A 15,275-nucleotide genomic window follows, 5' to 3' on the forward strand; every position below is an offset into this window, starting at 1 on the left:
AGGATCATGACCTGAGCCGAAGTTGGCTGCTTAACCGACTGAGCCACCCAGGTGCCCTGAGAATCTCAATCTAAAAGCAAGGATTTAAAAAAGTAAATGTTGGGGTGCCTGGCTGGCTCAGTTGGTAGAGCATGAGACTCTTGATCTCAGGGTTGTGAGTTCTATCCCACATTGGGAATAGATGTTACATTAAAAAGTTAAAAATGAAATCTTTAAAGAAAATTAAAAGTAGATCTTTATAAAATAGAAATAACTCTTGTAACAAGTTTTTCAGTCATGGACCCAGTAATTAGTTCTTTTTTTTTTTTTTAAGTTTATTTATTTTTGAGAGAGAGACAGACAGAGACAGACAGAGAGAGACAGAGCCTGAGCAGGGGAGAGGCAGAGAGAGAGGGAGACACAGAATCTGAAACAGGCTCCAGGCTCCAAGCTGTCAGCACAGAGCCCGACAGGGGGGCTTGAACTCACAAACTGTGGGATCATGACCTGAGCCGAAGTTGGGCACCGAACTGACTGAGCCACCCAGGCGCCCCATCCCAGTAATTAATTCTTAAATGTGTTTGTGACACATTATTATTATTTTTTTTTTACTATGTATGTATTTGGGGATCATTGTTCGGTAATTATTATTTTCAGCTAAATCATATTTTATTGATTAAATCCTTTATACATCTTAATTGGTGTGCTATGCTTTAATTGAAAGTAAGCATGAACTCTTAGTGTCTTAGAACTGTAACTCAGAATCTTCTATCATTCTAGTCTTTATTTTCATTATAACTTATGCCTATATGTACTTAATCATTTCGTCATTTTTCCATACCAGTTTTCATGGTATATGTTAAGATTTTAAAAACTTCAAGTATAGTTAAAATAAATGATTGAGTAGGGGGTGGTTGTTGTTTTAATCTCAGAAGCGTCAGGTTTCATCCCTTCCTGAATGGGCGTTAAGGACCCAGCGTTTCCTTCATGGTGCTTAGCAGGAAAATAGCGAAATGACGAACACATGCAAACCCCGCGCTCCCCAAGTAACGAGTGTGCACGCCGGACTACATCTCCTACTAGCCGGTCATTCTGTGTTCAATCCTCCAGGTGGTTTCCAGGCTCCCCTGTCAGTGGACCCTGCCACGTGTCCCATTGTTCCTGGCCAGGAAATGATTATAGAAATATCCAAGGGACGTTCAGGTCTTGGTCTCAGCATTGTGGGAGGAAAAGACACACCTTTGGTAAGTTCCTAGAAGTAAAGTGTATCTATACCGTTACAGAGTTAGTTGTGGAACCTTATTACGGCCTTTATCACTTCTATGGAAGACTTGGCTTTTTCATGGAATGAGAAGAAGCATAATTATAAATAGATATGCATGCATATTCTGGCCAGCCTTAAGTTTTTCTCAGTGTTTAATTTTCATCAGGATTTTCTCTGTCTAGGACATGGAGTATTTTTTTTTTTTTTTAAGTTTTATTTATTTTTGAGACAGCACAAGCAGGGGAGGGGCAGAGAGAAAGGGAATCACAGAATCGGAAGCAGGCTCCAGGCTCTGAGCTGTCAGCACAGGGCCCAGTGCGGGGCTTGAACCCATGAACAGTGAGATCATGACCTGAGCAGAAGTCGGGCGTTTAACCAACTGAACCACCCAGGTGCCCCTGGAGCATTTTTTTGTAAATGCTTACTAGACCAACAGCATTATAGCAGCATTTAGACATATTGTAACAAGATTATAACTGGGAACACCTGGAGTTAACTAGCTCAGCAGCCAGTTTTAGCTCTCTGCCTTTTCATGGAGTAAGATTTAAATACAGTTTAAAAATACAGCCTAGGGGGGGGCACCTGGGTGGTTTGCTTCGGCCCAGATCTTGTGTTCTGTGGGTTTGAGCTCTGCATTGGGCTCTGTGCTGACAGCTCAGGGCCTGGAGCCTGCTTCAGATTCTGTGTTTCCCTCTCTCCCTCTCTCCCTCTCCCTCTCTGCCCCTCCCCTGCTCGCATCTGTCTTTTTCTCACAAATAAATAGACACTAAAAAAAAAAAAAATACAGCCTGGGGCCACCTGGGTGGCTCAGTCTTAGGTTAAGCTTAAGCGTCTGACTCTTGATTTCAGCTCAGGTCATGATCTCAGGGTTTGTGGCTTTGAGCCCTGCGTTGGGGTCTGCACTGACATCCCAGAGCCTGCTTGGGATTCTCTCTCTCTTCCCCTCTTTCTGCCCCTCCCCTCCTCAAACTAAATAAATAAAACTTAAAAAAAAAACTGGGGCGCCTGGGTGGCTCAGTCAGTTAAGCGTCTGACTTCAGCTCAGGTCACGATCTCGCGGTCCACGAGTTCGAGCCCCGCGTCGGGCTCTGGGCTGACGGCTCAGAGCCTGGAGCCTGCTTCCGATTCTGTGTCTCCCTCTCTCACTGCCCCTCCCCCGTTCATGCTCTGTCTCTCTCTGTCTCAAAAATAAATAAACGTTAAAAAAAATTTTTTTAAAAACTTAAAAAAAAAAAACAACAAAAAAAACCCTTTAAAAATATAGCCTGAAAGTGCAACGTGGATGGAACTGGAAGGTACTATGCTAAGTGAAATAAGTCAGTCAGAGAAAGACAGATACCATATGTTTTCACTCATATGTGGATCTTGGGAAACTTAACAGAAGACCATTGGGGAGGGAAAGGAGGAAAAGAAAAAGTTACAGAGAGGGAGGGAGGCAAACCATAAGAGACTCTTGGATACTGAGAACAAACAGGGTTATGGGAGGTGGGGGAGAGGGGAAAGTGGGTGATGGGCACTGAGGAGGGCACTTGTTGGGATGAGCACTGGGTGTTATATGGAAACCAATTTGTCAATAAATTATATTTTAAAAATAATAATAAATAAAAACCAGACTTGAAAATAATAATAATAATAATACATAAATAAAAGAACACTTATATCACTTCAAATTAATTAATTAATTAATTAATTAAAATATAGCCTGGACCAAACCACTTGAATGGAAACTTATAAAGAAAAGGTTGCCGCTTTCCTCAATGACAAAAGCTGAACAGACAGCATTCCAAGCCATACAATTAGAAATGTAGGAAAGTTCTGGGGTCTTAATATACTAAAGACATTGGAGTAGTATGCAGAAACTACTGGTCAACCTTGAAGATTGGCTGTTTCTCCCCCAGGGCCTGTTTCCTCATTTATCCAAAGAGATATTCGCAAATATTAAATAAGCCGAATTTGTATAAATCTGTATTTAAAACGAACGAGGGAAATCATATTTTAAGGAAATTTTGTAGTGAATCCTTTCATGAAGAAGTAACTCTCTGATTTGAGTTTTGTAGATATAAGTCTATACTGCTTAAAATAAGGCAGAACTAGATTTTCCATAGGAAATCACAAGACTTACTTTAAATCGGCATGTTTTGCCCAGCTAAATGAGTTTGTTAACTGATTTTTTCTGGTTTTTGTTTTTGTTTTTGTTTTTTGCTTTGGGTGGGTTGGTTAGAAAACCTGAGTAAGATGTGCCCATGCTGCACTTGGGACTTTACTATTGCGTATATTTGTGCTGTTGGCTGCTAGTTTGGAGGCTTCCAGTGCTCCTTTTCACCTGCTGCTTCTTGGATGTGAGGCTATTTGCTAAATACTACGTTCTGCTTCTCTTTGCCACCACAAGGCAGCCAAAAAAAAAAAAAAAAATCTTTAACAGCATTCTAAAGTTCATAATATATAGTTCTGCCTTTTGAGACTGTAAATCCCATTGTCCTTGGAAGGATTAGCACCACTTTAAAAATGAGAAATGGGGTGCAGCTTTTATTTTTCAACCTCAGGTACCTCATCCAAAGCTGTAAGTTAGACTCACTAGTTAATATATAGCCATGTCCGTTTTTGGTGAAGCTGAACAGCTGGGGGGTGGAAGGTGCTTTAACAAATAAAACCACTGTTTACCACAATGAAGATCTTTTGTTTCCTTCTAAATTTTGACATGGAATACACAGCCTAATTAACATGCCAGGTCATATTATCCAGTCAGGTCATGAGATTGCATCCAGCCAGCAGGAAGTTAGCAAATAAAGATGAGAGCATATGAAAGGGAATTGCGGACAGTTTGACCCACTGTCAAAGTACGTTTGCACTTGCCTTTGCACATGTGATTATGTGATGCCTCCTTGAGCTCTGATGCAGGGAAAGAGCATGTTTTGAGTGCTGGTGACCCTTCTTAAGCATTTGCTCCAACCATCTCAGTTAGGGTTTCTGTGCTGTCTCTGTTGTGTGTCCAACAGATACTTTTACTGTCTTTGGAGGAATTAAGCCTCTGGGACTTGGTCTTGACAACACACCAGTCCTATCTGCTGTAAATAATTGCTTCAGAACCAAGACAGATGGTTTCTGAGATCAGAGAGGGAGATCTCACTTGACACCCCAATGTGTTTGCAGCCCGTCCTCTAAAATAGGCCTTTTAAAACACCAAGACAATGGTGAGGGTGAGCCTCTTGGGAAGGTTTATGAGCACACCTGCACCCACTCCTCAATGACAAACTTCTGCCTCTGTTGTTTCAATCTTATGACGTGCTCCCAGGTCTGCTTTTGGTGAATGTGGCTCTTGTATGATAGCCTGCATATGTTTGCTTAAAGGCTACCCTCTTCTTAATGCCGAGGACATGAAGTTGAATGACATAACCCTGCCCTTATACATTTGTTCAAGTTGATCCTACTACCATCAGTGTTTATGGTCTAATATAAGGGACCAACCAGTGAAAAATCTTAATAAGGACCATTAAAATAGCTACTTTCTCTGGAAAGCATAAAAAAGTAGAACTGTAGTACACATTGTCTAGATATACTTAATATGGATTAGTTTTTATATGTTTCTTATACGCCAGTATCTTAGTCTATTCAGGCTACTGTAATAAAATGCCACTGACTGATGGCTTATAAACAACAGAAATTTATTTTTCATAGTACTGGAGGCTGGAGGTGCAAGATCACAGAGTCAGACGAGAGCCCTCTTCTGGGTTGTAGACTTCTCGTATCCTCACATTGTGAAAGGAGCCTCTGGGGGAGCCTCTTTTAGAAGGGCACTAATTTCATCCATGAAGACTCTGCTCTTGTGACCTAATCAGCTCCAAAACGACTCACCTCCTAATGCCATCACACTGGTCATTAGGGTTTCTACATATGAGTTTAGAGGCGCACACAACAAGGAGATCAGATAAGGTATAAAGTAGTATATTTACTTATATTTTTTATCTCCTTCCATCCATCCGTCCACCCATGCTTTCATCCTATGTCTTCCCCCACTGCCACCACTTATTTTGGTCTTGGAGTACTAGTTTTCATGAAATCTTGCAACTCAGAAGACACAGCATATTCTGCCAAATGAAAGACTGAGGTATGATGCTTGCCACATATGTTTTAAGCATCTCCCTAAATCTTTCAGTTCCCCCTTCTCTGAAATGTTTGCTTGCTGATGAGAAGTTTTACCTCTAGTGTCCCCAGAAGAAGTAAAATATAGTTTTCCAATGTCATTTTATTGGTGGTTATTCTATTATATCAGCCTTGGGAATTCTAGAGAAGAGAAAGAAAAACTTAAGAAACAAGTATTTTATCTCAGAGTATTGGCCAAGTTGAACCATTCTTGGGATTAAACAAATGAAGTGGAGAAAGAATGAGGAAAGCTTCCCCAGGACCCCTCACTCTGTGCATTTTCCTTTCTCTGGCTACCATTGCCAACGGTCCCACACTGTAGACAATGTGTTATATCAAATCTAATAGTCTGAGAAATGATGCTGATTCTATGGCACCAGAATCCCAGATCTTTTCACTGCAGGGTCTTGGACAAGTGACTTAAACCGTTCTAGATTAAATCTGCTTCTCCATTTGTGTGAAAGTGGTGACAACAAAATCTACCTCTTAGATTTGATATGTGGATTAAGAAGAATATAAGATGAAGAATATAATTAATTATAATATATATAGAGAATATAAGAATATATATTAAGAGAATATATTACAGAATATAAGAATATATATTAATTATAATATAATTAAGATGAAGAATATAAGATGAAGAATATAATTAATTAATATGTGTTGATATGTGGATTAATTAAGATGAAGAATATAAGGCACTTTTCCCAGTACCTGTCTATACTGAGTTCAGTTATTAGTGATTATTATTAAACATTCATATTAAAGTATATCCTTAGTTCCCTTCATCTGTATGTCTTTGATATATTAGCTGCACACTGAGAAACATGACTTTGTTTCTGCATACTTAGATATTTATTTTTCAGCACCAAATTCTTAAAAAGTGGTTTGGCACTGTTCTTAATATGTAATTAATGTGTATCCTCTTATTTAATTCTCCCAACAACCCTATAGATGTAGTGGTATTATCCCCATTTTACAGATGAGGAAACTGAAACTCAGATAAGTTAGGTAACTTCTCCAAGAACATAATGCAGCAGGATTCTCACACAGAGAATCATGACCCCAAGGCTTTTCTTTCCAGGAAGCAACTTTATTCCTGCCAGCACTGCTCAGTTGGGCTTGTACCTGAAGAATTGAGCCCTGAACACCACGTGGAGTAGTTTTTTATGTATTTTCTACTTCCTTGTCTCCCATATATGGTAACACACACAAACATGTAGTCTGATTAAGTGGTCTCATGTTACAAGGTCATGAGGGATGTTGCATGTATGCGCATAGCCAGGTTACCTTGAGGTTTTTTTGTTTTTGTTTTTTGTTTTTGTTTTTTTCCTTAGGGAGGGGACCCTACCACAATAATGCTAGCAGTTGGTCCAGTTGGAGTTTCATCAAGCTATCTGACTGCAAAGCCACACCACTGGGCTCCTTTTCTAGTGCTACCTCTATGTGTCATCGATTTTCACCTGTAAAAGGGGGTTGTTCATCTCACCCACCAGACCCTGAGTATCTTGAGAACAGACCTGTTTTATTGTATTTTGTACCTTTAGTACCACCATATAGAGCCTTGCACACTTAAAAATATGACTGTCTAGCCTCTGAGCCACTCCGAACTCCAGCCATGCTGGCCTCCTTCAGTTCCGTTCAAGGCATTTGCACATGCTGTTAGATCTGTCTGGAGTGCTTCTCTGATCAGTTTTAGCTGTAGCTGGAGTATCCTGTTCATTTCTGGGTGTGATTATATCACAGTTGACAAGGACATTATTGAAACCACATCACTGTGAGGAAGAATTGAATCAAATGGAAAAGGGAAGATCAGAAGGGACAGTGACATGCAAACACGTAAGGTTATCTTTGTGTGGATGAAGGGTAGGAACAGTTCAAGTGCTTCCAAGCGGCTCAGTGAAAAACAGATTTCACATTTTCATAAGGAAGAACTTTCTAGACCTCAGCTGGCCAAAGTTGGAGTGAACTACGTAGTGAGTGCCAAATCTAGGGAAATATTTTGACAAATGCAGGCAGCCACTTTGCAAGGACATTAGTGTTATTAGGCTTTCTCTTTTAATCACACAGGAACGTGTTACATTGAGAAGTCTCTTTCTCAAGGGTATGGTAGGATAAGGAAATTCATTCTCTTTTCATTCCCATCTCACAGGTTTCTTAAAACTTCAGTCTTAAGTTTTTTTAACTAGAGAATAAAGCTTAATTACTGTTGAGTTTTGGTTTATGGAAACTAGTCATTATTACCACTTTTAGAAAGGTTAAGTTTATGAACATAAGCCCTAGTTGCTATACTTGTATGTTCCTCTGCATCTGGAGATAAGCTTGTCTCCTTACAAGAGGAAAACAATTAGCCTCGGGCATTTGGTTCCTCTTGATATTCCTGGTACCATCCCGTTGTAAATGAGGTCAGCGGATGCCCAGGATAGATTGTAAAATTGAGATGCTCTATTAATATTTAAAAGGCCTGGGAATATCAGATTCAAAATCTTATTTCTCTCCAAGTTTCAAATGTGTATTTTTTTTTCACCACCTGATTGGGTATCAATTTAAGTCAGTCTTATTAAATAGAAGTTCCATAGATAGAAGAGGTACATTAGCAATAAGCATCAAGGTAGAAGGACTGTCACATTTGGATACTGTGTGGTAAAGTCATCCATCTAGAAATTAAAGCGAAAAATATTTTTTAGCTATCACCATATGTCTGGCTCTGCAGTGACCTCATTTAACCCTGATTCACCATATTGCCTGCTATTGTTTAGCTGTTACTGCTTTTGACCATTTAAACTTAGGACTGTAGCAATTTAAACCACTATATATATTTTTTTAAGTAAGCAGAATAGAAAACTATTTTACATTTGATTAAGTGTTTTATTTTGCTATTCCCCTTTGAATGAACTTTGCACAGCCTGTTTCACGAGGAGTGTGGTTTGCTTTGGCGTGTAATCACCCAAAGCCAGGCTCCTTTTATCATTATTGCTTAAGTCATATATTTTTACACAAAACATCTTATTACCTTAGTTTTATTTTAAAATCAAAGCAGAGTTTGCAGAAAGTCTATGAATCACACTGAAAGAATGTTAACGAATAGTACCTCTGAATTTCCAGATTTGGGCATTTCTGATCTTAAAGAATATGACTGTAAGCAAAAATATTATGCAAGCTGAGTAAAGTTTAGGTAAATAAGGACCAGATGGAACTATAGGGACTTATAAAATATAATGCAAATATTATCCCATTTCCTTAAAATAAATCTGTAGTTCAGTATGAAAAATTATATTCATATTGATGAATATCAACCTTTTGCAAAATCATTCTTGGCAAGGGAATTCCATTTCAAGTAAATATAAAACAGTTTCTTTTCTGAGTTTGAGAAGGGAAAGCTTTGCAGTCTTAAAATGTGAAACTTTTTATATATTCATTGCAATTCTTATATTAGCTGTTTTATTGCTGTGATTTTCATTCCACATTTTAGTTACCTATAGTGTGGAAGAGTTTGCAATCCCTGAGCTTGACTTTTAGCTTAAATAGTCCATTCCTTTAACACACACACACACACAGATTGGTGTTACTGCTTCCTGTATAACTGATCACTTAATCCATACTTTTAGTCAAAAGAGCCACTGGTATTGCTGATTTAATGCTTATTTATGTTGTCTATAGTTATCACCCAAGAATATTTCACTATTCCAAAACAGTAGGTACTAAATGTTGTGATCCATTTTCTTTCTCTTAAAGTGTTTGGTAGGTACAAATCTTTACACCCTGCCCCATACCTATTAGAATAGATGAATAAATTAAGATTAGGATATAAGGACTGGCTCTTGGTTCCTTTTGTAACAGAGTCTTATGGGGTTTGATTGGTGACTGTGTTCTGAGATTCTTAGAAAATCTAGGAGCACCTGGGTGTCTCAGTCCATTAATGCCTGACTGTTGGTTTCAGCTGGGGTCACAATCTCGCGGTTCAGGGATTCATGATTCATGGATTCATGTGTTGGGCTCTATGCTGGCAGCTCAAAGCCTACTTGGGATTCTCTCTCACCCTCTCTCTGCTCAAAATAAATAAACACTTTTTTTAAAAAAAGAAAATCTGGAGCACCTGAGTGGCTCAGTCGGTTGAGCGTCCGACTTCAGCTCAGGTCACGATCTCGCGGTCCGTGAGTTCGAGCCCCGCGTCAGGCTCTGGGCTGATGGCTCAGAGCCTGGAGCCTGCTTCCGATTCTGTGTCTCCCTCTCTCTCTGCCCCTTCCCCGTTCATGCTCTGTTTCTCTCTGTCTCAAAAATAAATAAATGTTAAAAAAAATTTTTTTTTTTAAATAAAAAAAAAATCTATGTAGCAAACTCTAATTTATTAGTGAGAGTATCCAGATTTTTAAAAGTGTAAGTTCTTTTGACTCTTACTGACTTCCCTTTTATAGCTATGGCTTCTTCAGGTTTTCTGAACAGAAACATTTATAATCAACCTATGAAGTTGGCAAACAAAACTATATCAGTTTGACAAATACTGTACTTCTTCTAAAGTAATCATCTTTTATTGTATCCACAGTGGGAAAGTAGTATATTGAATGTACACTTGACTCTGAGATTCATCCAAATTATAAAATCAAAAAGTCATCTTCAAGTAAAGAAAATACAATATTTGTTGACTACATTCTGCTTCAAGTCCTCTATGTTCTTATGAGATACTGAAAATAACCTCTTAACTTTTTGCTTCTCATGCATGAATCAATAAGGGTCTGCCAGATACCTTTTGCATCAAAGCACTGGGTTTGAAGGTGGGGAAGATGAGCATCTTTGCAACTTGTCTTGAATCATCTTTGCCTTCTACCTTTGTAATTGGTTCAAAAATATATAAAGATCTACAAAACACATGGAATGTAAGCATAATAACACATGCCCCAGCAAGACAAATGCATTAAGTTGTCCATCCTTGGGTTAAACAACGTACTGCCCCACTGTAACAAGGAAAGTAGAGAGCTGCCTTTGTTGACATGAGTCCTGCCATTCCTATTAAAGATAGCACATGTTTGCATTTCTACTTTTATCACCTTTTACATTAGGTTTCCCAGCATAATCTTTCTTGAAAAGAAGCAGTCAGGGAGCCCCTGGCTTGTTCAGTCAATAGAGCATGCGACTCTTGATCCTGGTGTTATGAGTTCAAATGTCTCGTTGGGTATAGAGATTACTTAAAAATAAAATCATCAGGGGGCCCCCTGGGTGGCTCAGCTGGTTAAGCGTCTAACTTAGGCTCAGTTTATGATCTCATGGTTCATGGGTTTGAGCCCTGCGTTGGGCTATTGCACTGACAGCTCAGAGCCTGGAGCCCGCTGCCGATTCTGTGTCTCCCTCTTTCTGCCCCTCCCCCACTCACTCTCTGTCTCTCTCTCTCTCTCTCAAAAATAAATAAAACATTTAAAAAAATAAAATTATTAGGGGCACGTGGGTGGCTCAGTTGGTTGAGTATCCGACCCTTGATCTTGGCTCAGGTCATAATCTCACAGTTTGTGAACTCGAGCCCCAAGCTGGGGTCTGTGCTAACAGCACAGAGCTTAGAATTCTGTCTTTCCCTCTCTCTTCCCTTCCCACTTGCTCTCTTACTCTCTCTCAAAATAAACTTAAAAAAAAAAAAAAAGCAATCACTTATATTCTCAGTTCACCATAATAATAGGAAAAATAGAAATTAAAAAATGGACTGAAATTGGTGTCATTCCTACTTAGAGTCATGAATTTTGACCACTGATCTATATTCCTTCCTTTATGTCCCAGATAGGCCCCCTTCAACCTTAGATATATATGTGTTGGGAACCTTCATTGGCGATTATTCAACATCTATTTGGCTGACAGTTTGCTTGACATTATATACATAATCTCATTTTGTCCTCAAACCCTAAAAGGAAGAATTTATTAGTTCCATTTTACAGAGACAGGAACACTAGCCCAGTGAGGCTAAATATCTTAATAGAAGTATCACAAAGCTATGATAAGTGGCAGAGCTAAACTCTGAACACAGGTTTATGTGGCCATAGCCAGTATTCTTCCCACCATACGTTGCTGCCTTCCATTGTTTACAGGCTGGAAAATTCCTCTGGCAGACTTGATAGAGGCTGTAGGAGATTAAAATTGATCATAAATTTTGTGCAGTTCCTTCCACTTTCCTTGAATTCGAGCTGGCCCATTGACTTGCTTTGATCAATAGTAGTGAAAGTGGCGTTGAGTAACTTCCAAGCCTTTAGCCTCAAGGTCTTGCAGCTTAGCTCTTGTTCTCCTGAAAGACTGCCACTTTGCAGACAAGCCTAGATCAGCCTCCTGGAGGATGGCACCCCATATGAAAGAGCACATGGGGGGCAGAGGAGCCCAGTTATCTCGGCTGAGGCCCCAGCCAACCTGACTGCAAACTCTTGCGAGCCAAGCTGAGATAGCGTGGAGCAGAACTACCCCCTGAACCCAGCCCACACTGCCAGCCCACAGAATCATGAACAAACAAATGATTCATTTTTGTTTTAAGCCACTAAGGTTTTTTTGTTAAATTTTTTTAATGTTTTATTTTATTTTATTTTATTTTTGAGACAGAGACAGAGTGTGAGCAGGGAAGGGGCAGAGAGAGAGGGAGACACAGAATCCAAAGCAGGCTCCAGGCTTCTAGCTGTCAGCACAGTGCCCAACACAGGGCTCGAACTCATGAACCTCATGACCTGAGCCAAAGTTGGGCACTTAACTGACTGAGCCACCCAGGCACCCCTAAGCCACTAAATTTTGCAGTAAAAGAAAACTAATACAGAGCCCAAGCCAAACCCTTATGTTTCTGATCTCTCACAGACTGTGAAAGTTGGGATTCTTGTGGTCTGCCATTTAGAAGGAGGTCCTACTATTCCTAGGCAGGACTTAAGTATCTGCATAAAACAGTGGCTTTCTCTGCTTTACTTTGTGCTGTATGAGTTCACAGAGGTCTAAAATTATAGAGGTGGAATGACTCTAGAAACCATGTATTTTGACTCTGTGCTTTACTGATAAGTGTCCTGAACAAAGCAGTGCATGGAGAACCACTTGCAAAATTGGCCACCTGCAGAGCTGTGAGAAAAACTAACTCCTCTCGTTCCCAGTTCTGGGTCCTTCTTCTACACTTTCCTGCCCTCTTTTTTCAAAATCATGTTCTTTTTTTTTTTTTTAAATGTTTATTTATTTTTGAAAGAGACAGAGTGTGACCGGGGGAGGGGCAGAGAGAAAGGGAGACAGAATCCGGAGCAGGTTCCAGGCTCTGAGCTGTCAGCACAGAGCGTGACGCAAGGCTCAAATTCACACACTGCGAGATCATGACCTGAGCGAAAGTCAAACGCTTAACCAACTGAGCCACCCAGGTGCCCCTCAAAATCACATTCTAATTGAAATATAATAAGGAAGCTTGGTTTTTGAGGGTTTTGGTTTTTTTCCCAAAGAATTTGGCCACAAAGGATTTGGTACAGAAAAGCATCATGTTCTAAGACACTGATCCCTTTACTTATATAAGTACAGTCTGGAGCCTATCAACTTTGTTCAAAGTGACATATTTTTTCACAGTTATATCCCAACAGTTTTCTTTTTAACTCTCTAACTGCAATAGACATCACAAATCAGTAACTTAATACATCTACATCTGTTTCAAGGTAGAAGTGAACATAGTTTTGATTTGCACAGCATTGGACTGAGCATTTTACTACTCCCACTATATTATCACCCTTCATTGATTTGGCCTTCCTGCTGAGAAAGTCGTCTACTATATGGAAAGACAGGACTGTATGATTTCTGAACCGTGACAACCATAGAGGGGAACTCTATTAAATGATGTTTAAAAGGAGCATTATTCCTCTAAGACCATAGATCTGAACAATGGCTTCTTCCAGACAAAAACAATGCCCATTTTCTATATAATCTTTTTAATCCTTATTTTGGTCCTCATGGGTCGTTCTTATTAGCAGGGATTTTTCCCATAAAGCAAGGAAATAAGACATGACACTCTTTGGGGATCACTGGTAATATGTTTTCCACCTAAGTGTGTAATTTAATGTGAAATTTTTCTGTAGCTAAAATGCCACCTAGGATTATTTTGAGGGCAGTGGGAACAGAGGTTTTATGAGTATAACAAAGATTGGGTTTAATTCTAGAGTGATCCAAATTAAGTATATCACACCTACAAATAGTAAAATTGAGCCATATATATATATATATATATATATATATATAGTCCTTTATAGTAATATCTACCACATAATTCTTTATCAAAGTTTTATTCTAAAATGCTTATTAGAACAATCCACTGAACATTTAGAAATGTAATCTATAAAATCTCATTCTGTGGAAATAGTTCACCCACACAAGGGTGCTTATTGATATTGTTCAGTGCACAGGAGACCCTTAGTTAATTTTTCTAACACACGGCTTCTTTAAGTGTTATGAGCCTACTGTGGCAATGATAAAATTGCCTTTTGCTGAACGATTGGTATGTTTATGAGTTACTTTATCTACTTGTTGGTAGCCCGAACAGTAAAGAATATGGTAATGGATGGGCTGAAATGTCTGATGACTTTGACTCTACGGATACATTAGTACGTGTTATGAAATTCTTTTCCAGCAATGCAGTGTTTAAATCCCCCTGGAGGAGTTTGTGATTTTTGTGGGGCTCAATGACAATTAAGTCCCGTGTACTTGGCTCCTTTAAATTGCTCTTTGAACTAAAGTAAATCCTTTAGAAATTCACATGGATTTAATATCCATTTGTGATGGGTACGTGGGTTGTGTGTCACTAATATTTTGCCATCAGAAGCTTGGGTGGGATTTTTAAAAAAGGAAGAATGAAGCTTGATTGGGTAGGTAAGATTATGACATACCCTACCAGCCTCTTTCTGGGTCATTTTGATGTATCTTTCTATCTCCAACCAATTTCTTGGTAATCATTTAGCAAACATGTACTCAGTGCCTACCCTGGGCTCAGCACCAGGATACAAAGAAGAGTTGGAAGCAGCCCCCAGTCTGGAAGAGTTCCACCAAGACTAGGAGGTAATATAGGACCTAGATCTATGAAAAAGCTATTGTGATACTAATAAGTTCAATAATAAAAGGGGTTAGAGCAGTGACCCACAGGAAGGTTGATCAACCTTGTTAGGGGAAAAGAGTCAGAGAAAGTTTCATAGAAGAGGTGGCATTTGGCTGGCTCAAGTAGAATTTCATGAGAAAAGGGGGCAGCAGATAAAAGAGACCATGACCTTCAAGCCTTTGGTGCCTTTGTACTTTCCAAATATAGATATATAGACTCTCTATATCAACATACACAAGAAACTGAAGGTGCCTGGGTGGCTCAGTCAGTTAAGCATCTGACTCTTGATTTCAGCTCAGGTCATGATCTCATGGTCATGGGATCAAGCCCCACATCAGGCTCTGCACTGACAGCCTGGAGCCTGCTTGGGATTCTCTCCCTCCCTCTCTCTCTGCCCCTCCCCTGCTCGTGTTCTCTCTCTCTAAATAAACTTTTTTTTAAAAAAGCACAGGAAACTTAATAGTATTTGTCTCCAGTTAGGGATAGATGGTGGCTGAGGGACAGGTGCAGAGAGAAACTTTTCAATGTATATTATTTTGAGAGTAATACCATGTGTACATATTTTATCTGTATTTAAAAACAAATATGTATTCTTTGAAGAATGGAGATATTAAAACAGTGGTTCCTTAAACAGTATGTTAAATTTGCGAGCCAGCTACATCTTCCTGGGTGTCTGTTTTTTAATGTTATCCCTAATTAGTGGAATGAAGAAATTTTCCTCGAGTTAAATGTGTTTCAGACATAGACTGATGAGAGAAAAGCTTTTTCTTAATGTTTTATTTTTATTTTTATTTTTATTTTTATTTTTATTTTTATTTTTATTTT

At 39.1% G+C, this 15,275-nt stretch overlaps 1 protein-coding gene across 4 annotated transcripts in view; it reads left to right on the forward strand.

Moving 5' to 3' along the window:
* Positions 1-15,275, forward strand: part of PATJ (PATJ crumbs cell polarity complex component) — a 372,856-nt gene that overhangs the window by 299,129 nt on the left and 58,452 nt on the right. For all 4 annotated transcript variants that reach the window (XM_040470436.1, XM_040470437.1, XM_040470438.1 and 1 more), the window contains exon 34: positions 1,090-1,223. In XM_040470436.1, the coding sequence (XP_040326370.1) occupies positions 1,090-1,223 (134 nt within the window). The remainder of the gene's footprint in view (positions 1-1,089; positions 1,224-15,275) is intronic.

Source organism: Herpailurus yagouaroundi, unplaced genomic scaffold (assembly GCF_014898765.1).
Source record: "Herpailurus yagouaroundi ecotype Mexico unplaced genomic scaffold, PumYag 77, whole genome shotgun sequence".
Lineage (NCBI taxonomy): Eukaryota > Metazoa > Chordata > Mammalia > Carnivora > Felidae > Herpailurus > Herpailurus yagouaroundi.